Source organism: Crotalus tigris, unplaced genomic scaffold (assembly GCF_016545835.1).
Source record: "Crotalus tigris isolate CLP2741 ecotype Arizona unplaced genomic scaffold, ASM1654583v1 scf7180000024280.1573445, whole genome shotgun sequence".
NCBI lineage: Eukaryota > Metazoa > Chordata > Lepidosauria > Squamata > Viperidae > Crotalus > Crotalus tigris.
Window position 1 is genome coordinate 235,866 of NW_024100452.1, and position 24,226 is coordinate 260,091.

At 39.4% G+C, this 24,226-nt stretch overlaps 1 protein-coding gene across 7 annotated transcripts in view; it reads left to right on the forward strand.

Moving 5' to 3' along the window:
- The window catches only part of STARD13 (StAR related lipid transfer domain containing 13), a 103,812-nt gene extending 85,620 nt beyond the window's left edge, over window positions 1–18,192 (forward strand). For all 7 annotated transcript variants that reach the window (XM_039323605.1, XM_039323609.1, XM_039323611.1 and 4 more), the window contains exons 8-14: window positions 9,020–9,218; window positions 10,663–10,870; window positions 11,738–11,852; window positions 14,008–14,229; window positions 15,350–15,567; window positions 16,829–17,005; window positions 17,737–18,192. In XM_039323605.1, the coding sequence (XP_039179539.1) occupies window positions 9,020–9,218; window positions 10,663–10,870; window positions 11,738–11,852; window positions 14,008–14,229; window positions 15,350–15,567; window positions 16,829–17,005; window positions 17,737–17,854 (1,257 nt within the window). In that variant the 3' untranslated portion in view covers window positions 17,855–18,192. The remainder of the gene's footprint in view (window positions 1–9,019; window positions 9,219–10,662; window positions 10,871–11,737; window positions 11,853–14,007; window positions 14,230–15,349; window positions 15,568–16,828; window positions 17,006–17,736) is intronic.
- Window positions 18,193–24,226: the final 6,034 nt, after the last annotated feature.

Genomic DNA, 24,226 nt, shown 5'->3' on the forward strand with positions numbered 1-24,226 from the left:
ACAGCTTACATTGTACAACAATACCTTTAACACCATCAAATAGGTGGATAAAAATGCCAGATCTAATCTAAATATCTGACTGTGCAACCAATATAATGATAGTATTTCTTTGGAAAGGTATGATTCCCTGGTGCTTTAGGTGACACTTCTCCATAGTGTCACTGCAGTAATTAAAAAAACAGAACTGTCAATATTCATGAAACTTTACAATAATGAATATTAGTATGCATTTTTGCATAGTTGAAGTAATTACAATAACATAGATATTTGTAAACTGAAGTTGTAAAGTTTTTAATGTATTTATCATGATTAACATTCAGCTATTGGATTTATGATAATTAAATGCTATATGCTACATGCTTATGTACATCTATTTCTACATTAATTTCCTGTATTAAAATACCTTAATTACTATAATTTGAAAACATTCAGTATAGCATATATCTATGCATGTACACACACACAAAGGCACTTACAATCTGGATGCAGATATAGCTGTATCCTGAATTATCAGGGGAGTCATTATTCCAGGGAATGGACCCTTCATAGAGAAAGGCCACTTTCAAATTTATAGGAGGAGGCAGTATTAGATATGCCACCTTGAGTTATTTATAAAAATAATTATTTTATTTTTATCTCATCTTTTATTATAATAAAAGAGGAAATAAAAATAAATAAAATATAATAATTGATAACTTGGTTATTAGCCATTATAACTGAGGAGAAAAATATTCAGGCACAGCCCATTTTGACAAACCTTTAAATTGTCAGCCTGAAATCTTGGATTTGTTTACTCCCCACACCCATCTACATTCCTGCTTGAAACCACAAACTGATTAGTGAACTGAGACTTCATAGAAATTCAAACAATATATTAGAGTAATTGTAATTTCATTCCAACAGACAATTTTCTTCTGTTTCTTCCCCTCATTATTCACTTAAGATTTTGTATCCACAGAAGATGCTCAGTCATCATTAGGCTGTAGGAATGTTTTTGTTTTTGCCCCCCTAAAGGCAGTTTGTACTTCTGCAAACTCACATACTGCAAATGTGTGATATATTTAATGAGATAGCACACAGGGGAGGCAAAGAAAGACTAAGTACTGTAATTTGGAAAAGGAAATGTGCCTACTTTTTTCATAGATTTTTTTTCTCTCGCTGTTTGCCATCCCTTCCACTATGAAATGAAGAGAAACAACCTTAATACATCCCATGTGTTATAACTCTGTTTCACTTTAGAATAAAATTGTGATTTGTGCAAAGGAATTAGCTTTGGGGAAAATTCCTTTAAGGGAAGTGTTATAAAAGGGCAAAATGCTGTAAACCTATGAGCCCACACATTTGAAGAAACATTTGTTGTAGAAGAAAAAACATATTAAATCGATATTCTATACTCTTAACCTCTGCACCATATTCTGCTCCCAGGAAAAGACCAAGAAGCCATCATTAAGAGAGGAGAAACTTTTTATATCTGATAGGCCTATTCCCATATCCTACAATTAAATTTTTTAATACTCTGTTATTAAAGGACACAGAAGAGGGGATAAAATAATGTATGATCAAACAACATCTTGAATCCTCTTTCAAGGAACTGGGGCAAATAGTAAAATTTAAACTAATAGGTATGGCTGGGAACCACATGCAGCATTTAATGGGGTAACAGACAACAGTGAGCAAGGCCAAAACAAAGTGAGCAAGGTCTATATTATGTCCACCTATAGGATTGGGACTGAATAGGTTTTGGAACTGTTAAACCAGTTTTAGGGCTTAATGGTAGCATTTTCTTCCTCTTTTTTTGTTTTCATGTATAAAAAAATGAAAGCAGATCTCTGGTTTCCAACAACAATAGTCAAGGTGAGCTCTAAGGATCACAATATGTCAGAGTTTGCAGATTACCCATTCTGGCTTAAGCTAAAAAATAAAATAAATTGGAAAACTCAGGCTTCATGCTCATGTTCTCTCTAGTGTAAAAAGGGGCGTTGTCTTACCTGAACGCCTTTTCTCAGCATGATGATGGAGAATCCACAGATGGGTTGTCTTAATCTATCTGCTCCAATTAGACTAAGTCTGAAATTTAGTACCGCCCCCTCTGTGCCAACTGCACCCCAGTTTTAGGCTAAGGCGATACTCAGACTTTAGTCCGACGCGTCTGAACAATATGGGAACCAGGCCAACTGACCTAATGGGAGGGAGTGGATTCTCCATCATCATGCTGAGAAAAGGCGTTCAGGTAAGACAACGCCCCTTTCTCCAGCATGATTGGATGGAGAACCCACGGATGGGACATACCAAAGCCCTGTGTCCCTAGGGTGGGGAATTAGATTGGGCCTGGGTCCCATCCAACGTTAATGTGTGTTCTAGAATCTTGCGGCCAAATGAAGCCGTAGAAGATGCATATACATCCCTCTTGTAGTGACAGACAAAGGAAGAGGGCGATGCCCATGTTGCTGCTCTACAAATTCCCTCTACGGAGGCCTGGGTAGACCAGGCAGCTGTAGTAGCTGCGCCCCGGTTGAATGGGCCGTGATATGTCTGGGATCTCACAGTGACTGAGACTGGTATGCCAGAGAAATACAAACTCTAATCCACCTGCGTATTGTGGTTGAAGAAACCTTCTGACATAGTGATGAAGGGTGATAGGACACAAACAGAACCTCTGTTCTGTGGAAAGATGAGGTTCTCTGTATATAACAATATAAGCCCTGCGCACATCCAATTTGTTCCACTGAACCTCTATGTCATTAGATGGGTTAGGACAGAAGTCCGGCAAAACTATTTCCTGAGATCTAGGATACAAGGACTTGACCTTAGGCACGAAGGAGGGGCCTAGCCTAAGGGTTACCCTGTCCTTATGGAACGTACACAGGTCCTTCCTCACTGAAGAGTAGCCAGTTCAGATATCCTTCTCGCTGAAGTTACAGCAACAAGAAATTCCACCTTCATCGATAACTGTTTAAACAAACCAGTGTCAATAGTTCAAAGGGTGCGAAACAAGAGCCTATAAACCTGATGAAGATCCCACGAGGGGTATCTATGTACAGTTGATGGTCTGACGTTGTTAGCTCCTTTTAGGAAGGAGCGTATCATAGGGTAATGTGTTAAGGATTCATTGCCACAGGAAATAACTGTGGCAAGTGCTGCTACCTGCCTGCGGATGGTGCTTGTGGAAAGCCCTTTGTCTAGACCATCCCTCAGGAACTCCAAGATAACTGGCATTGAAACCGCCAAAAGGTCAATTTTTCGAACTGAACACCAATTACAGGAGTCTCTCCATGTGGCATCGTATATTCTATTCGTCGAGGGTCGCCTGGATTGCTGAATCATAGCTATGACCCTTGACGAATATGAGTCTCAGCCTAAGGCCTGCCTCTCAAGTGCCAGACGGTTAACTGGAGTCATTGAGGGTCTGGATGGCGTAGTTCCCCCTGAATGTGGGAGATGCGATTTGCTGGGATCCTCCATGGAGATGATGCGGAGAGCTCCATCAGGTCGGCGACCAAGAGCGTCTCGGCCAATGCGGCGCAACCAGGAGGACCTCTGCTCATTCGCGAAGGATCTTCCTGATCGTGGCAGGAAGAAACGGCAGAGGAGGGAAGGCATAGAGCAGTTCCCTGGGCCAGGGACTGCGGAGCGCATCTGTTCCCTCCGCTGATGGAGGTGGGAACCCGGAAAGGAATCTGGGAAGTTGTGAGTTGGTGGGGGAGGCAAAAGGTCTAAGGTTGGGGAACCAAACCTGTCCACGATCTCTCTGAACACCTTCGGATCCAGCTGCCATTCGGAATGGTCCATGGTTGCTCAGCTCAGTGAGTCCGCCTGCTGGTTGGTCACTCCGGATATGTGCTCCGCCCTGATGGAGGCAAGATTCAGTTCCGCCCAGGACCCCAGCAATTTGGCCTCCTGCATGAGAGGCCTGGACCTTGTCCCCCCTTGTCTGTTGACGTGGGCCTTGGCTGTAATGTTGTCGGTTAAAATCAGGACATGTTGGCCCTGTACTATATCGGTGAATCCCTTTAGGGCCATATGTATGGCTCTGAGTTCCAGCCAGTTTATATTGTTCTTTAGGTCCTGTTTGGACCACCGACCTTGAGCCCAGTGCGTGTGGAGGTGTGCCCCCCACCCAAACAGGCTTGCATCTGTGGTAATGGTAATCCTGTCTGGTTCTAATACTGCTCCCCGTGACAGCGCCGGGGAGTCCCACCATTGAAGGGAGTTCAAGTCTCTGAAATGGAAGGAGAAGCCATGTAATTCTCTGGCGTGGAGGCGTGCCCATGGCACAATTTGCACGCAGGACACCGTCTTCCCCAGTAGCTGTGATAGGTAGGCCAATGTGACTACTCTGGCCCTTTGGATCCGACGTACAAGAGTTTGAATAGAGTTCCTTCGGTCCTGAAATAGGTAGACCGTACAATTGTCCATGTCTATAACAGCGCCCAAATGGAGGAGCCGGGTTGTTGTATGACTTTTCTGGAAATTAACAGAAAACCCGTGCTCCTGAAAGACCTTGATGGCTAGGGCGAGGTCTGACTGAGCGTTTCGGAATGATGATGACTGAATTAGTATGTCATCTAAATAGCATTGAATTCTGATTGGAATTTGTCTAAGGTGGGTTGCGAGCACTGCCAGTACCTTGTAAATACCCTCGGTGTCAATGAGAGGCCAAATGGTAGGGCTCTGTACTGGTAGTGGGCATAGCTGAATCTGAGGAATTTGCGGTGGTTAGGAAACATGTCTCAGTTAGGTCTATTGAGGTAAGAAAGGCACCTTGCCTGATGCTGGCCAGGATTGATTGAAGTGGTTGCATCTTAAACTTCTTATGCCTCAAGTAAGGTTTAGATCTTTCAAGTCTAAGATTGCCCTCCAGCCCCCCAAGTCTTAGGGATGACGAAGAGGTTTGAGTAAAACCTTCGTCCTTCTTGGTCTTGTGTACTGGTTCAATTGCTCGTATTTGTAATAAATGAGCTATGGCCTCTGACATAAAGTCAGCCCTGGACCTGCTCGTTGGGATAGGGCAAGAGCGAAATTTGTCAGGTGGTTGAGAACAAAATTCTAGTCTCAAACCTTGCGTGACAGTGTCTAACACCCATGCAACTGTAGTGATGGCTGTCCAAGTGCTAGAATAAGGGGCCAGCCGGCATCTGTAGTGGTGACTGCCCAAGTGCTGGAATAAGGGGCCAGCTGGCTTCCTATGGGAAGTGAGACTGTGAGATCACTTGCCTCGTTTAGAGGAACGGCCCCTCGGCCTTGAAGGGGCCGCTTGGCCTGGATCTGTGGTCTGCTTCTGCATGCTGAACGATCCTGCTGTCGTTCTTGTCTCTGAAAGGAATAGAGGGATGCCTGGGCCCAGTCCCAGGATGGAGCTGGTCGAAAGGCAGCCTCCTGTAACTGCTCTGTGATATGAGTTAACCAGAGTTTTACTTTTGTCCTTACCTTCAGTTAAGTATGGTTCTAGTGCCTTACCAAAGAGATGTCCACCTGTGTAAGGTTTAGAGGCCAGACGCCACTTAGTCTTGGTGTCTGCTCGCCAATTCCTGGGCCAAAGGAGCCTTCGTGCTGAGATGTCTGCAGCGATGGTCTGGCAGTGTATCTAGCCATATGCAGAGAAGCGTCGGCTAGGTACTGGGATGTAGCCACTAACTTACCCAGATTTTGGTGAGCTCTGAGCTGGTCCGGAGGGATCCTGTCCTGGAGCTCACGTAACCCAAGGGCTGAAGCCCTGGCGAAGAAGGCCATGGACGTTGCCGCCTTTGTTGCCCAGGCTGATGTCAGATGGGAACTACACAATGCGGAGTCAATCTTTTTATCCTCCGCCCTAAGTGCCTCATTTATGTCCCCAGGGATGTTAGCATTGGGAAACAATGAGTTCAAGGCTCATCAATCTCAGGAATCTTCAATAGGGAGGCCAGAGAACGGGCAACATTGAATAATGTTCCCTCTACTGCACCGGGACTTAAGAAGGATCCTAAGTTCTCCCATTGTTCTTGAACTATATTCAGAAAAGGGGGAGGGCAGGGAATATTGTTCTGCGAGACTGAGGGCTCGGTGTATATGGCGTGGGGACCCTTGGACGTTGTAGGTGGGGTCTCCTGTTCTTGGGGGAGGTTTGCAGTAGTGCAGGCCCTGAGTAGCAGGGAATTAAAGAATGAATGGTCAAAGAGACCGACAGGAGGGGTGGGGTCAGAGGGAGTGATGCCCTCGTCCTCAAACAAAATCAGGCCAGATTGTTCAGCCCCTGTAGATTCCAAATCCGATGAGGGATCCTCCATCAAATCTGGAGATTGTGGATGATACGTGGCCTGGGGGGGTGGCTGTGGGGTGTTGGAGGCCATAAACTGAGCCACAGCCTGGGCTATCGTGGACTGAAGGAGATCCGGGTTCAAGGCCTGGTTCTCAGGAGGGCGAAGCCCTGCTGCAGTGGGGGTGAACGTGGCCTGGGGTCCTGGGGTGTCCTGGTTGGTTGTGCCCCTCCCTGGGTCCACTCTTGTGGTTAAATCTAATTGGGGAATTCCCCCGGGGAAAGTCCAGGCCCCTGGGGCTGAGGCACAATGTGAGGAAAGGGGTTCAAAAATGGACCTTCCCATCGTGCCTGTCAGATCTGGGGAGGCCGCTCTCAGTCTTTGGGACTCCTCCTCCCTCTGTGGCTCCCTGCTTGGCCGGGCTCGCTTGGTGGTGTTCTTTCCACTTGCCTCTGTTTGGCGTTTCCTCTTGGCCGGCTCGCTGATTTTCTCTGCCATGATGAGTTGCTCTGGGCTCAACCTTGGCAAAACGCCCCCCCCTCGGCACTGTAACTCACCAAGGGAGCCTGCAGAGATGATTCAGCTCTTGAGGGGGGTGGGCGGGGAATTAATGGGCACCGCGTCCCTTGGGAGCGAACAGGCCCTCCCCGGTTCAACGCTGTAGTCTCGAAGCCTCTGTCACCGGTGATGAACACTGCCTTCAGGAGAAACTCCAGGCAGTCTGGGCCTCAGTCACACACAAAATGGCCGCCGTGAGTCAATTCAAAATGGTGGCCGCAGAGTTCGCGCCAAAAAAAATGGCAGTTAGAAGAAGGCCTTGAGGCCTGAGGCCTAAGCTGCGATGAGCCCTCATTCCGAGGAATCGCTTGGGCTCCTAACGCAGCGAATGGATTCCAAAAAAAAAAGGCCATTAGAAGAAGAAGGCCTTGAGGCCTGTGGCCTAAGCTGCGATGAGCCCTCATTCCGAGGAATCGCTTGGGCTCCCAACGCAGTGAATGGATTCCAAAAAAAAAAGGCCATTAGAAGAAGAAGGCCTTGAGGCTTGTGGCCTAAGCTGCAATGAGCCCTCGTTCCGAGGAATCGCTTGGGCTCCTAACGCAGCAAATGGATTACAATTAGGTGAGCTGAGAGAGGCTGAGGCCTCCAGGCTCTGAAAATTGGATCGGTGCCAAAAACTTTCTCCTGCTGCTGGGGCGGTCTGCTGAGGCTGAGGGACCTAGAAAAGGCTCCCTCCAGGCCTGATGAGCCTCGTCGTCCCTTGCGGAGCCCCCCAGTCAATTGGCAAGCTTACCCCTGCCTCTAAGGCCTCCAGGCTCTGGTTAGAAGAATGGAGCCTCTGATGCAGAGGAACGGCCCCTGGTAGGAGATTTCTCTTGCTTCTGGGAATCCAATTTTCAAGCTGATTGTGAAGCTGAAAGGCTCTCAAAGGGAGAAAGGGAAAGTTTCCCCCCCCCCCAAAGGGAGGTTTTCAGCCTGTCAGCCTGCTAGGCTACAGGTTGGGATGAAATAAAATAGGAATACACAGTCTTCTGCTCCAGGAGCAAAGAAAAAACGCGTCTTAGAGCAAAGAGACTAAGTCTAAAACTGGGGTGCAGGTGGCACAGAGGGGGCGGTACTAAATTTCAGACTTAGTCTAATTGGAGCAGATAGATTAAGACAACCCATCCGTGGGTTCTCCATCCAATCATGCTGGAGAATACCAGTTCTCTTATGTGAATAAGTTGTCACAGACAAATCAGACTAGGCAGAGTCCTATAACCTATCAAAAGAGTCAGTTGGTGTAGTTATTATACCTCCGCAACCACAAAGCTTACTGGGTGACTTTGGGTTTGGAACTTTCTGCAAAACCACACAGGGTTATAATACTATAAGATAATACTTGGGTACAATGTCCATTGGTTATATTATGGTTCAAAGAGATGGAAAAACTCTTACAATAGCAAAGACATGACTGTGGTCTGATTGTGGAACATTCGTTAACTGCTCATGTTAAATTCCAGGCTAATTTAAAGCAGGAGAACAAGTTTCAATGGTCTTGAACATATACCCATTTTCGAAGGCATCATAAGGAAGTTGTGAATGCCACTGATACAGAATCAGAAAAATTGTGAAATGGGATTGGAGAATTGCTGAAGATAAATGTGATAACAGGCAATCAAAAATGAAGAAACAGACAGACAAACTGGATAAGCCAAAACCAGGAAAAACAAAGATCTCTGAAAGGTATTTTAAAAAGAACCATGACAGAAGAGACATGAAGCAGTATTATGACATCTGTAAGGATGCTGACTATACTGTAGATTCATACACAGCAAAACAAGTTTTCCAAAAAAATCTTTGAACTGAGAAGGTTCCAACCACAAATTGTTAACGTTAAAAGATGCCAATGGACAAGAACATCAAACACAAATGGAAGGAGAATATTGAAATAGAGATGTCAACATTCAAGATACCCAAGAAGGTATTTCCTACTTACAAGCACCTCTAATATTAGAAGATGGACTTCGCATGAGTGCCAAGGCCAGCGGATGTTTTGCTGGTTTCTGCTGGCTAGCAAGACATCCTTTGTGACGGGAATTGTGGCTGGATCTTGTCTGAACAATTATCTTCTGAATTGAAATAACCTATTGGCCATTCCAAGCCTGTTGCTAATTCTATCCCTGAAAAAAACTAAATTTAATTATCAAAAGATAAGATGTTTTTTAAAAGCTTGAATTAAATATGTATTTTGGCTCAGTGTGATGATGATGATAGTACATAATCTATTATCTATATATCTATTATAGGTGGGTCTTTTCCGTAAGTCAGGCGTGAAATCACGAATACAAGCACTGCGTCAGATGAATGAAAGCTCTCCTGAAAATGTCAGCTATGAAGACCAGTCTGCATATGATGTGGCAGATATGGTGAAGCAATTTTTCAGAGATCTGCCTGAACCTCTTCTCACGAGCAAGCTAGGAGAAACTTTTCTCCACATCTATCAGTGTATGTATTGAATTTGTTTCATCTGGCTAGGGAATAGTTATGGAATATTAAGCCTTTCAATCTTTTAAAGAGAGCAGCATTTTCTTTTGCAGTCCCCAGAGCTCCCCAAGTTTCTAGTGGAATCTGACAGCAAACCACTGAATAATGGTGATACAGTTTACCATCAGTTCTCAGAGACTCTGGCATCTGCATTTAAATCTATAAAAACATTAATAAGTACATGAATATTGTATTAAAGAATATACCTTTGGCCATGCTAGAGATTAGAGGATTTATCATCCAACGTATCTAGAGAACACTGTTTGGAAATGCTGTTCAGTAGAACAGTAGATGTCAAAACATTGAGAATGCATGTTTGCTACTCTCTGGATAATGCAGTTTAATTGCATTATTGCATATGGAGTATCTTCATACAAGGCAATTATCAGTTTCTATATATAAGAGCTTTAACATAGGATTAAATTCAATATGATTCTGAAATAACACATAATAGATATTTTCCCCAGGGCAAATGTATCTTTAGGCAGATGCTAGGATTATCATTTTACACTTTAATAAAGATATTTCAGATGAGATCATAATGTGCAGGGAACAACAAGCTTATGTGATGAGGTATAAACAGATTCCCTAGCAAGGAAACTGAAAAGAAATAGGAAGGAATCTCCTGTTTCAAGGGATCTTATGTTAGCAGGATGGGAATTCATCTTGATCTCTCTATCTCACTCCACGCATGCCCCAGTTCTGCTTCAAGGATTGTGTCTCCATACATGGGAATCTGTTCCACAAGCAGTGTTAATTCCACTAGCAAATAGGTAATGCTAGAGAAAGTTCAGACTGTCTGAATATGTTACAGAAGATCCTTTACTGGATACCATCTCATTATATCCTAACTAAAATATAATATCTTTCATTATAAGCTAAACTAAAGGTTGTCTCTATGATTAAATCCCTTTCAGTTTTGAATCAGGATAATCCTCTAATCCTGAACCAACCAGATAAAAGCGGTATCTTTGCTTTAGATCTTAGCACATAATGCAGCCAACTAACTTGGCTAAGGGAACTTCTAATTCATACAAAAGCAAGCAAATAGATATTTTATAAACTACATGGTCTGGTTCAAACATCACACTATTCCATAACATGGTTTAATTTTGTCTTAGGTTTTGGTTTTTATTGTAAATCAGGAACAATATTTAGCATTATAGGTTAAGCAGGCCATTGGGTCTTGCTCAAATAATGACTTAAAACAATGTGTGAAGCAAGAAACCAAATAATAGTAACATGCAGAGATTTTTCTGTGTGAGCAAGAAGTTTCCCTGTCTGTATCTAAGATTACTTTCAGAAATGAACCTTGAATTGGGAGATTAAATTCCACATGATGTTCTAGTGATCCTGTTTGTACTTAGAATCGAATTTCATTAAATGGCATCTTTTTTTTCTACAGATGTTCCAAAAGAACAACAGCTTCGGGCAGTTCAGGCTGCCATAATGTTGATGTCAGATGAAAATCGGGAGGTTTTGCAGACCTTGCTCTGCTTCTTGAATGATGTCACCTCTGTGGAAGAGAATCAAATGACTTCCATGAATATAGCAGTGTGTCTGGCCCCTTCTCTTTTTCATCTCAACATCATCAAGAAAGAAAGCTCGCCACGGTGGGGATTGTTTACTAGTTATCTCTAATTCTTTCATTCTGGGCTTAAAAGTAATGCCATTATTGTCTAATATTCAGTCATGTTTGAAGTGGTGTTTACATTTGCTAGAGTATCCCCTTGGCAAATTGACTGTTATTACTGCTCAAGAATATAAGCATATATATTGTGAATTAGGAGTAAGGGATTGTGGTTTCAATAGAAGTCCTTATCCTGAGTTGCCATGGAGCAAATCCCTAGCGACAGTTCTGACAAATACAGGGCACTTTTATCTGCCACAATAATAGCAATAACGATAGGCTTATTAAGATACTGTTGAATTACTTATTGCATTTCAGAAGTCTCTGTGTGTGTGTGTTAGATTATCTGTTCAAGGCTAAATGTACTTATCTGGAAAAAAACCCAGTTTTTTCAAAACAGGGTGTGCTTTTCTATTATTGTTGCTTAATTAATATAGTAATAGCAATCATTCAGATAACACAAAATCGTTCTTTGATTTGCCCCAGTAAATGTTCGCAAACATTTTTTTCCAGCAGAATGAATATGAAGGCCAGAATCATACTTCATACTATGCCTTAATGCCCTTTGTTTTCCCCATGGGTGCCATAATGCTGACCTTCCTTCTGTAATACACAAAGAAGTCTATTTTAAGTGCTTTTTTATTACTTTGTACTTTGAGAATAGTTAAGGTATATCTTTTTTCCAACAATAAACAGGGTGTTCCCTCGCTTGTATAATGTGATAAAAGGATATTGTCTTGAACTGTGTGTAGCTGGATATGAAAAAAAGGTATATGCATTTCAGCTTTTACTGTCAACTCAAGAACAGCCTTTGCTTTTATCTTATTTAAAACATTGAATTGATTTGCAGAGTAATACAAAAAAAGTACACAACCGGGAAGCCAGATGAGAAAGATCTCAGTGAAAATCTAGCAGCTACTCAGGGACTGGCCCACATGATCACTGAATGTGATAGACTTTTTGAGGTAAGTGAAAGACTTAGGTAGCATTATTCCTAAGGAAAAATGTCATGAAGCACAAAGCTTATATACTAGAATAATATTTTGGGGTATTTCTTTGATTATTTTTATGGCACATGTGTATAAATTGATTTCAGATGCATTACAGTATTGGTTGAGATTAAGTTTGTGACCAACTACTATTCCAAAATGATTTTGACAAATATTTGTATCAAGCCAGGTATTCCCATTGTATATTTGTGTATTCAGTTTCTATTAGGTAAAAATGTATTGCACATGACTTGATTTAGAAAAACATACAATAAAATAATCAGCTTGAATTAAGGAAGCTTTTGTGAAAATATGGAGTTGATGTTTGGTTGCTGAATGCAGTAAGTATGGGTAAATGGTTAAAGAACAGCAAGCATGAAAATATATTATTTTTTTTGTAAATTGTTCAACATTGAGCACAGAATTAGACATGGATGCCCAATCTGTTGACAGAGATTATGTACTGCTGCAAATGTGAAATAGATTATATGGTGCAGTACGGAGTCTGTATCCAAAAATTAATGTATTATAGGGCAAGATTTAACAGAGAAATCAAGCGAATACTTGGAAATTAGAGCAAATAGAATTTGTGTACTTAATAAAATGTTAACTAATCATGGAAGAATAGATGGATCTTTTAATACATGCATTGTTAGTACAAAGATAATGATAGTATACAGTCAGTTATAATCAATTATTATTCATTGAAAAAACAAAAAATGGCTAAGAATAAGAATCATTGCTGTATGGAAGTGAGAGTTGGATATGTCAGGAGAAATATAAAGTTAAGTTGATTGAAGGGGGTGGCTTACTTAAGTGGTATGGTAGAACAAGAGATTGGGTCAAGAAGTAGTGGGTGCTAAATGAATGTAGGCAAAAGCAAGTACAGTAGTTCTTGATCTCCAACAATTCAGTCAGTGACTGTTCCAAGTTATGACCGCGCTGAACGAATGGTGGTTATTTCTAATTCTCAGAGTTCCAGTTATCCCAGCACTCTCACATTCACATGATTGCAATCTGGATGCTTAGCAACCAATTCACACTTATGATCGGTTGCCCCAAAATCACTTGATCATCATTTGCAACCTTCCCTACTGGCTTCCCCGAAAAGTCAGTGGGGAAGCTTGCAGAGAAAGTCACAAGTTATTGAAGTAAATCTCCCCCAACTGTGCACCTTCTCCATGTTGGCCACTTCCACACACCAACACACCCTCAACACACCTCCCTCGCACCCCCATGCTCCCTCCTGATCCACACTGCACTTTCCTTGAGCCAGGCTATGCACCTCTATAATCTTGTGTACTCTTTATAACTTGCAACTTGTCTTATCACATCTCCCTTGCTCCCTCATGCACTCTTCCTGCATCATACTATGATTCTTGCACACCCTTCTCCACTATCCATAGTTGGCATGGAAGAAATATATCAAGGTAGTTTGAACATATAAAGAGAATAAGAAAAAGCACAAGACAAATATATGAAAAAAGTGAGTCAGGATGAAGGGGAAGACTGTGAAAGATATAGTTGGTTGGAGTTCATGTGATCTTGAAAGGAAGTACGGAAAATTTAAGAATGTAAATTAAATATATATAGATAGTTCCTGAAAACTTGCTGAGAAAGCTTAAGGGTCCCACATTTGATACCATTTACATGGGCCCTCTGTTTAAGCATTTTTTAGTAATGTCCCCTGCCTCTGAACTACCTCAAATTTCGATGCACCCATGCCCATGTCTGAAGGATTGTTACATATTGGGTTTACATCTATGGAGATTCTCAGTCATCCAGGTCATAGTTATCCCAAAGATGCTTTTTCACAAGGCAACTGGACTGTCATATTTTTTTTCTTTGAAGATGTTTCGCTTCTCATCCAAGAAGTTTCTTCAGCATCATTCAGTCAGAGCTGAAGAAGCTTCTTGGATGAGAAGCAAAACGTCTTCAAAGAAAAAAAAAGTCCAGTTGCCTCATGAAAAAGCATCTTTGGGACATTGGGGTTACCTTGTAGATATATTTAATTTTTTTCATGTTATTACATGAGGCACTAAGAGAGTTTGGAAATGGTGCAACATAAAAATCAAAGTAAGTAAATCAATAATACAATTATTTTTTTCTCTCCTCTTTTTCTTTGGAGCAGATTCCACATGAGATGTTTTGCCAGTCTCGGAACTCTTACATTGAAGCTAAAGTACATTCTCCAACTTTGAAGGATCTGGGCAAGCAAATGGATGAAGAAAATGGGAATTACCAGACCTACATAGAAAGTCTTATACAGAATCTTTGTAAAGATGCTAAGGACAAATTCAAAGGATGGGTGACTTGTTCCAGCATAGAAAATACAGATCTCTGTTACAAAAAAGTAATTTTGAAACTAAAATAATCTGTTTACTTCTGCACATTAGTTTTGATAATCAATAGTTTCCATCTTTACTGAAAAATGTTATCCAACATCCCAACATACTGTACACTGAAATGGGTTTTTTAAAATAAAACCATATTTTATCCCAAAGAAAAAACAAGATTTTAGGTGCTTCCAGATATAGGACTTCTATATTATTAATCCAAACTTTTCATGCAGCTTTTTGATGCTTTTTTAATGGAAAATGCACGTGCCTTGTTAGTGTGGGATGCTGTCTTTCCGCTCCCATGTACAATTACATAAACAAGGCTGGAAAATGGCAAAATATTAAATTTTATGTGGAAATGCCCCTTGATGCTGCCAGTATGCATTGAAAAATGTAGCATTAAGGCACAATAAAAAGAGTTATCCTGACTTAGCTGGTATATTTGGAATGTCTCTATATTCATTATAGATAATTTCAACTTAAAACCACAGTTGGGACTAAAAGTTCAGCCATAAGTCATTGCAGTTATAAATCGAGGGACTTTCTGTCTGTTTTTATAGCAGTCATTAAGTGAATCACATAGTCAAAAATCTGAATCCATTCTTCCAAAGGGATGTTTCTTCCTGGCAATCAACAATGTCACAAATCACAGTTATGTGACTGCAGGACACTGCAACCGGTTGTAAATGTGAGTTGGTTGCCAGTACCCAAAATATGATCAAGTGACCAGCTAAGGCAATGTGATGTTTTATGACAGCCAGAAGTGCTTTATGGGCCATAAACCTCCCTTCCTAAGGACATCATAACTTTGGTCATTAAATGACCATACCTGTACTGCTTATCCTGTATTTCCAGTTGCAGAACCATTTCATATCTTGGCCTGACAGAAGCTGTCATGAAATTGACTACTTCCTGGAATTAAATGGAATTAAATTCTCACATTTCAGTTAGATCCTTAATTCAGGGATTCCGAACTTAACTGGTACTGGAAAATGTCTGCTCATAATCCAACATAGCTTTAGGTGGAGAGAGAAATTAGTGGATCTTCTGGGTCACAACTATGTTTCAGTGCATTCTAACCTGTATCTCAGCTTTATATTTAATGTGCAATCTCTTCTCTTCCATTTCATTGAGGTTGGAGATGGAAATCCATTAAGACTATGGAAGGCATCTGTAGAAGTTGAGGCTCCTCCATCGGTTGTCTTGAACCGTGTGCTAAGAGAAAGGCATCTTTGGGATGAGGATTTCTTACAATGGAAAATTATAGAAACCTTGGATAAGCAGACCGAGATCTGTCAGTATGTTTTGAATAGTATGGCTCCCCATCCGACTAGAGATTTTTTAGTTCTCAGGTAATTTAGAGAAAGAAGCAACTAATTATAATATAATAGCTAACTCACAATCCAGTGTGGCTTTTCTGAAGCTATAATCCTCCAGCTGGACCTAAATTCCCACAATTCTCGGCCATACTTAAGTAGGAATCTCAGGAATGCATCCAGTTAGGGAAGAACTGATATCATTATGTGAAATGTCTATATCTGTGCTGTCTCTGTTATATATGGTCATCTCTCTTGGGGCTTCATTGATTAATTTTTCTTCCAATTCATTTTAAAATCAAGTCATTGTGTAATCTGCATTATTGTGAAGTGTTTCCATAAAATCCTAACTATTAGCTATTCAAACCAGGTGTCTGACAAGATATATTGTTTAATCTATATTGTCATAAATAACACCAATGCAGCTGTCTCAAGTTTTTGAATTTGCTCCACTCCCATGAGAATAGCTGTTGTTTTCCTGGAAAATAATTTATTTTCACAGGAAACAAATAGTTGTGTAAAAAAAATTCACATAACACATCACTAAAGAAATAAGAAGCACATCTATTCTAATTCTTAGTATGGTGTAGGTAGATGTATGAGACAAATAGAGGAAATAACCTTGAAAAGGTCATTATGCAATAAAATACGTATTTTCCTTAATAATTATGAAGTAGATTTATATTCTATTAAAATATGGTAACTATATTTTCTTGGAAAAAATCAAGGACATACTTGAAAAAGGGACAAATCTGAAAGCAATTCATAAGGTAGCAATTTTTTCAATTATGTTTGTAACTTTGCTTTACAAAGGAATATTTGGAAAGGAAAATTTTACAAAAACATATATTCCAGTAAAAATATCTAAAATCAAATGGTGTATATATAAAGTAATTTTTTAAAAAAAGTTCAGAGTCCTTATTTTTCACATGAATGGTACCATTTGACAGTAAAAGTGAGTGGCCAAAACAAAGGACAAATGTGAGTTTTTGAAAAATAAATCTAAAGGACAGCTTTTTGAAATAAAGAACTGTCCTTTATAATATTGTATATTTAAGGACACTTGAAAGAATTGAGCAACTTTCCATAATTTGGTGCCCTCCCATTCTTCAGACCTGATGAGACTGTAAGATGTCAGCTTTGAGGCTGGCTGATTAGAAGTCCTGAGGAATGAGTCCCACCACATCTGAACAGCCCTAGTTAGGGAAAGGCTGGAAAACAAACATGCATGCCATTATTTTTATTACAGTGCTGCCCCTCCAATTATCATTTTCTTCTTAAATACCTGTCTGAACAGGGCCTGGAGAACAGATTTGCCTAAGGGGATGTGCGTGCTAGTGGCTATCTCTGTAGAACACGATGAAACTCCTTTGATGGGAGATGTGCAAGCAGTTGTCCTGGATTCCCAATATTTGATAGAACCTTGTGGCTCTGGAAAATCTCGACTGACACACATCTGCAGGATTGACCTCAAGTAAGTTCTACAAAGATCAATGCCAACATCTTTGTCAGCAATGTTTTTGCACAATTAGCATTCCTGAGCATTGTTTGGCAATATAAGTAGGACAATTACTAAAAGAACTTTATCCTTAGCTGGAAATAAAAAGATACACGTTGATCTCATAACTCTTTACTAAGGAATATATTCATTAAATTTACTCTACAGTAATACTATATACAATAAAAGAACTGTTGTATGTATCTGACTAGCTTTGGGCTCATACAAGCTTTCCAGCGCTATTATGTCATTTCATGATTGATTCTAGTAGTTGGGTGTTCCTCCCAAATTATTTTATGAATTCACTTTTAAACACAGTTATGATTGAAGAGATCAGTACTTAGACTTAAGCAATTGCTATGTCAGATTTATAATTGAAATAGTGTATTTGAAAAATGTATAACCTCAAGCAAGTTAGAAGTTACAAGTATTCCCCCCTCTCCAATATATACACACATGCACTGATTTGGGTAATCTATACATGGACACTTATACAGAAAAGACCTGTCTTATTGCAAATCTGCAGGCACAAAACAAACATTGATGGGGAATCTTTGGCCCATTTCCAATGTCTGGAAATTTTGTGACTTCTGCACAGGATCTATAAGTGTTTTTACTGTCAGAAATATGCAAAGAATTTCTTTTTATGTTTGATGAGTCTGAGAAACTGGTAATTTGATGTAATACTTTCTCTTTGTTTCCTTCAGAGGTCATTCATTAGACTGGTACAATAAAAGCTTTGGACATCGGTGTTTAGCCAAAGTGGCTAATATCAGAAATTCATTTCAGCCTCTGATTGCTGAGGGACCAGAAACAAAAATCTGAATGATGGAGAACCTGCATGTATAAAATGTCATGCATACAATACAACCACTGGATTTACATCTTTGTTTGCATGGCAGCTAAAGAAGAGCTGCTTGGAAAATTCTGCTGTTATCTGGATTTGTTATATACCAAAGTGGTCCACATTTATTGATTTCCTTCGCTGAAGAAGCCTTTTCACTGCTATGTCTTTCTGACTTTAAATTTATGTCCTGTATAGTTTTGATATTTAAAAGCTTCTGGAAAGCTTATTTTAAAGTGTTAATATGTAATTATTATTATACAATATAAATATTGTATATCTTTTGTTATGTATAATATGTGTATATATTTACATCTATCTATTTATAGATAGATACTGCTATATAAAAAGAAGTTCCATATATAAACTAATGTGTTCTAGAAAAAAATTCACCTGTTTGGAATTTATTTTCACTCTGTTAGATCTCAGTATACCCTAGCTTTTATTAACTGCACTTACTATCTTTATAAGATAGCAATTTCTAACTTCATACGTGTCTCGTGTCAGTGGTTGCACTATTTCTAAACAGACATGTGAAAAAGAATAGAGGATACTTCCCTTAGCTAACTTGGTACCTTCAGATGTGTGGGATTTCCTGTAGGAAAAAAAAATCCAGTTTAAATCCAATATGACCAGAGGGCAACAACCTGGAGAAATCTGGTTTATAGTATTTATAGGACTATTAAAGGGTACATAGTCACAAGAGAATAGCAGTCAGGCAACAAGAATATTAACTCAAGTCATTACCATCTGGCAATCATTTACAGGGGCCTGCAGAGAGTCAGCCAAAACAATAGTTTCCAGTGAAGATTGTAGCTCCTTTATTAATGGGAAAAAAATACAAGATTATTATTTTGATGAGATGTACCAAAAAGTACCTATAGTTTAGGAATGTAATGTTAGTTTAGACTTTCAAAGTTTTCACTTTAGAATAATCCCTTCGAAATCCATAGGACAATACTTGAGATCCAGCACTAAAATCTCTGGTACAGGCAAACTTTCAACCAAGTTCAGAGGAGACTGATCATGGGTTAAAATTTATTCAGATAACTTTTGGATAGTTTGAATGTCTATGGAGATTCTCAATCATCCAGTCATGGTTGTCTCAAAGGTGCTTTTTTTCAAAAAGCAACTGAACTGTTTTTCCTTTGAAAACTTTTCACCTCTCATCCAAGAAGCTTCTTCAGTTCTATTCTATTCTGTTTCAGTTTTGGATAGGCTATTATAAGCTGATTTTGAATGAGGCTATAATTTCCTGGCTCAAAATACAAAACTCAGAATTTGCAATGTTTACTTCTTATCCAAGAAAAGTGTAACACCTTAATTTTCTAACGTCGTCATATAAATGAGAATTCTTACCTTTTGCATTCTCCTTCGAAACAACAGCAAAGAGCAAAAGGAAGGTTGCTAATTTCTTTTCTAAAGTATTTGGAAAATGGCTAGGACTGATTTTATAAACCGTGAAGACTTCTTTTCCTAACATCTCAAATGTTACAGGCTGAAATGTGATGGCACCTAAAGAGATTTTGAAATAACCGAATTTTGAAATAACAGCTTTATATGGTTGGCCAAGCTCAGAATAGTTGGTTAGTACATTGATTGTCATATCTACCTTGTGCCATTGCTTTTTATTTATTTAACCACAAATTTAACCATATTTATGGCTTCACCTTAAGAATTTAACTGCCTGAATTAGATGAACTGGAGGGCATGAATTGGGCAACTAGTCTAATAAAAACGTTATAAAGCTGTTGTCAACCATTGCTCCCAGCAATATTATATACATTTCAGCAGCTGTATAATTCTAGGTAGTACCAAGAATTCTGGACTATTTCATTTAGAATTCCAGCCTATAGAAACAGGCTGTAATTCTAACAGCCCATTCTGAAACAATAACTATATGATACATTGTGTTCCAACCACATAATCCGATTTTGATTTTTGCTAAGGGTTTGAAACAACTTCAGTTGAGAAGAAGTTAATAAATGTCTTTTGAAAGAGACAGCCACATATGTAGAATGTTCATATTGCCTTAGTAGAGGCCTTCTCTCTTGATCCTGAATGCCAGACTTGGAAGACATCCCTTTTTTATCGGAGGGGCTGAATTTCCAAGAATAGGCAGAACCCTTGATCAGGACAGCATTGCATTTCTTAGAACATAACAAAAAAGAAAAGAAAACTGGTAGCATTTTTGGCAGCCATGTGAAACTCCACTGGATAATATAAGTTTGGGGATGATTGACTGTTTTCCGAAGAGGAACATGTGCCAAAAGCACTAGTGATATTTGCAATAATATGTGGGGATCAGGGCTTTTTGAAAGTAAAACTAGCACAAAACAAAACAATGTGTGTTATTCCTAATATATATAATCATTTTCAAACTGTTTAAATCCCAATTCAACCTGACAATTCAACTTGTTTGTTTGAATTTATTTTGTTAGTTCTTTTGTTGATTTGAGAGTACCAATATGATTTTTATCTCCTTTCTTTCCTCCTGTACAGCCTCCAACATCCTTTACAAATCTGATTTTATGAGTGTAGAAGGGGTTCTGTTGGCAGGAGGAGATATCCAATTATCATTTTAAACAATCGTTTAAGTCAAACTAGATATGCAATTTTTTATTCAACAGAATACATGACTATAAAACAGGGTTGTCTATAATTTCTTTTTCTTGACAGATCTCATATCTTTAGTGCCAGAATGGCAAGGAGAAACTCAGCAGATAAAGCTGGTTCCAGCATGCTGATAGAGAAATGGTTCTCACATATTTGCTAAGGACTCTGAGCGCTACATGCAAATACACAAATCATTTCTCCATCAGTTGCACATTGGTTAAATAAAAACAATTACACAAAAATGACAGGTGGATAAAGCATAATAGGTTACACAGATTCCTTGCAGTTTTTATACAATGTTTTATCCCTATACATTCCACAACTAAGACCCTTGTCAGTGATCAAACACTTGAATGTGTTGTTTTTGTTTATATCACATGCTCAAAATTACTTCTCTCTTAATTTATGTTATATATTCTGGAATTGTATCCTGACCTCAAAATAGAGCCCTAGTTCTTGGTAGATTCTTTGTAGCTCTCTGTGTTACATACGTGCATAAGGAAGTAAGCATTTGCTCGATTCATCATATATACATACATCTCTTAGTAAACTGGACTAAGTCAATCCATGCTCACAATGTCAGTCCCATAACACACATTTTCAGACAAATTTGTGAATTTGATTCTCCATTTTATTACCAAAAAACCTCCCAAGTTGCATCATCTAAATGTTTGGGTTCTTTCTACAGCCATTATTTAAACACATACACTGAGCTGCAGATATACCATATATGATGATTTTTTTTCAAAATGTATATACACACCACAGCACCACAGAATATTTACCAAATTACTTTGAAAAGATTTGTTCAAAGTCAGAAATTAAAAACCAAACAAATCCTGTCTTCAGCCATTACTATGAGGTGCCACAGATTTTGCTGCTTTGTCCTTACCATGGAGTGAAGTATCATTATGTAATGTATCCTTTTATATATCTCCACTCCTAGCACAATGTCCATTATCTGGAGAATGAATATTTGGATGGGGAACAACAGGCTTCAGCTGAACCCTAGCAAGACTGAGTCGCTTTGGATGTGAGAGTCTATTGGTTCCACGACTATGCCATCTTTGGTACTAGAGCAGTGTTGGCGAACCTATGGCATGGGTGCCAGAGGCAGCACTCAGAGCCCTCTCTGTGGGCATGCGCGCCGTCGCCCTAGTCCTAGGTCTTCAGCTGGGTTTTATAAAGCTTTTTGGCTTTAGGCCTCCGCCGCCATGTGCAAAAAAAAAAAAAAAAGGTTCAATCAGTCAATTTCAACTTCTTGCAGGGAAAAAAAAGAACTTGAAAAGTTGGAATTGATTGATTGAACTTTTTAGTCCCACCCAGTCTGCCATTACCACTGTAGCCACACTCACCCAATGGGCCATACCCAGCCAATGGGCCACACCCACCCGGCACTCAACGATGCATAAGTGGGTTTTGGGTTGCAGTTTGGGCACTCACGTCTCTAAAAGGTTCGCCATCACTATACTAGAGGGTTTGCATTATCCTAAACAGATACAGTCCACAATAGGTGTCCTTGTAGCCTCATGACTCCTGCTTAATGAGTAGATAGTAGCTGTAGTTAGGAGGGCCTTAGCACAGCTTCTTCTTGTGCACCAGTTGTGCCCATTTCTGTATTGGCAGGCCCTGCTCAGTCATTCATGTCCTAGTCACCTTTATATTGGACTATTGCAATGCACTCTATATGGGGCTAACCCTGAAGAGTATCCAGAAGGTCCATCTGGTACAGAATGCAGTGGCACAGGGAGTTTTGTGTGCTACTAGAACAGCTGTTAACTGCGTATGCTCCCTGCATGCTTTACAGAAGTAACAAAATTTTGGTATAAATGATTATCTCTTTGTTCTACTTCCTGGATTGACTTGCTTAATCCATAATGATTGTCTGCTTATGCAATCATTGCAGAAAGCACCACTGACATGAATCAGATTTTGTCCAATGTACAAGCCATGCTTTTAAAGTTAAATGAAATTGAAAAACTCTTAATCACTGTAGACATTTCAAAAAGTAAGTGCAGCCTCCTAGTCTAAATCTAGATCAGGCCCGGCCAATTTGTAGAGATCACATTAATATATTAAAATTTATTGTGGGTCACAATGGAATTACCTGGCACACTAGTCAGCTGTTAGACAGCTGCAGCCGGTAGCGTCAGTATTATTATTACTATTATAATTATTATTGATCATCGCACAGTCAGCCAGATGTTCAGACTGGATTTGGCATTTTTGTCTACCTATCGAATCCTTACCAAGGACCTGGGATAGGCAGATGTGGATGTTTGATGATATTACAGATATCGTCACAGGATGGAAGCAGTTCCTAGTAAGGCTGCCTTTTGCAATTGACTAATGGTGAATTTGTTAATGCCAACAGTGTTCAACTGGTGCTCCAGTTGTTTTGGGATTGCACCCAAGGCGCGATGATGATGATGATGATGATGATGATTATTATTATTATTATTATTATTATTATTATTATTATTTCTGGATAGTGGATGTGGCAGTGCCTGGAGACAGCAGAATAGACAAGAAAGAACTGGAGAAGATAACAAAATTAAAAAGACCTACAAATAGAAATAGAATGACTGTGGCAAAGGCAAAGGCAAACAAGGGTAGTATCAATAGTAATAGGTGTCTTGGGTGCAATCCAAATGAACTGTGTACATTTGAAATTCTGCAAAAGCTTCTGAAAAAACAATCCCTCACTTTTTCCTCCATCCTTTTTAATCATTGGCTTATACTGTCTTCTCAAAAGCAAAGGTATATTTATATTTCTTTTTCACATCACCATTTCCCAACAATAAGAGGCTCACTTGTAAATTGTTCTGATTTGTTCAAGCAAATTATAAACTTCTGCAGTTTAGGATGCAGCCATAAACTGTACATACCATAAACAGCACATGCATTGCAATACTGTACATGCAAAAAGGGCATTGCTTTGATCACACACTTGTGGCTATTTTGATTTTTGTGACTCCTATAGCAACGTTATGGAGGGGTTTTTTTGCTGGAAAACAACACAAGGCAGTCAAAAGTATGATAGAATGTCCTGAGTCCTGACTAACCAACTAATGTATGCCCATTTTCTTCCTAGAAACAACTTGATTTCACCCAGCCACAATTTTGGTATATTGGCAGGGCAGAATAAGTAGAGGCATTTTATCTCTTTGTCATCAACTCTAGCTTTACTTTGAAAACTAAAATCTATATTTATTATTTGCTCACAGAAAAACACTCTCATTTATTCTCTTTTTTTTTGCCAATATAAAGCAGAAAATCCCCCCATTCAGATCAGAGGTAAACTGGGCCACAGTATTAAATCCTCTGAGATCCAGTTCAGGGAGGCCTTTTTAGGGAACTTCAGGATTATAAACTGAGCTATAGATTTATGTATTGCTCAAATCCAAACAGCTGTCTAAAATTTATCTTAATTTTCCTGGCCAACTGAAATATTTCAAAATATATATATTTGAAGAGAATCTTCAACCAATATGAAATTTCCCATAATTTCCCATCTTTTAAGAGGCTCTGCTATATGTCTAGAAATTGAAGAAGATGCAGGATCAAAACTGATTGGGACTTTCAAACATTAAAATTTGAGATCAGGAAACACTTCACCTAGCCTTTAAAATTCTTCATATAAGACAATCAATTCCTAAATATTTTAAATTAAACAAGCTGAATCAAAAATAATAAATAAGCAAATTGTTTTTAAAAGATATGGTACTGCAGTAAAA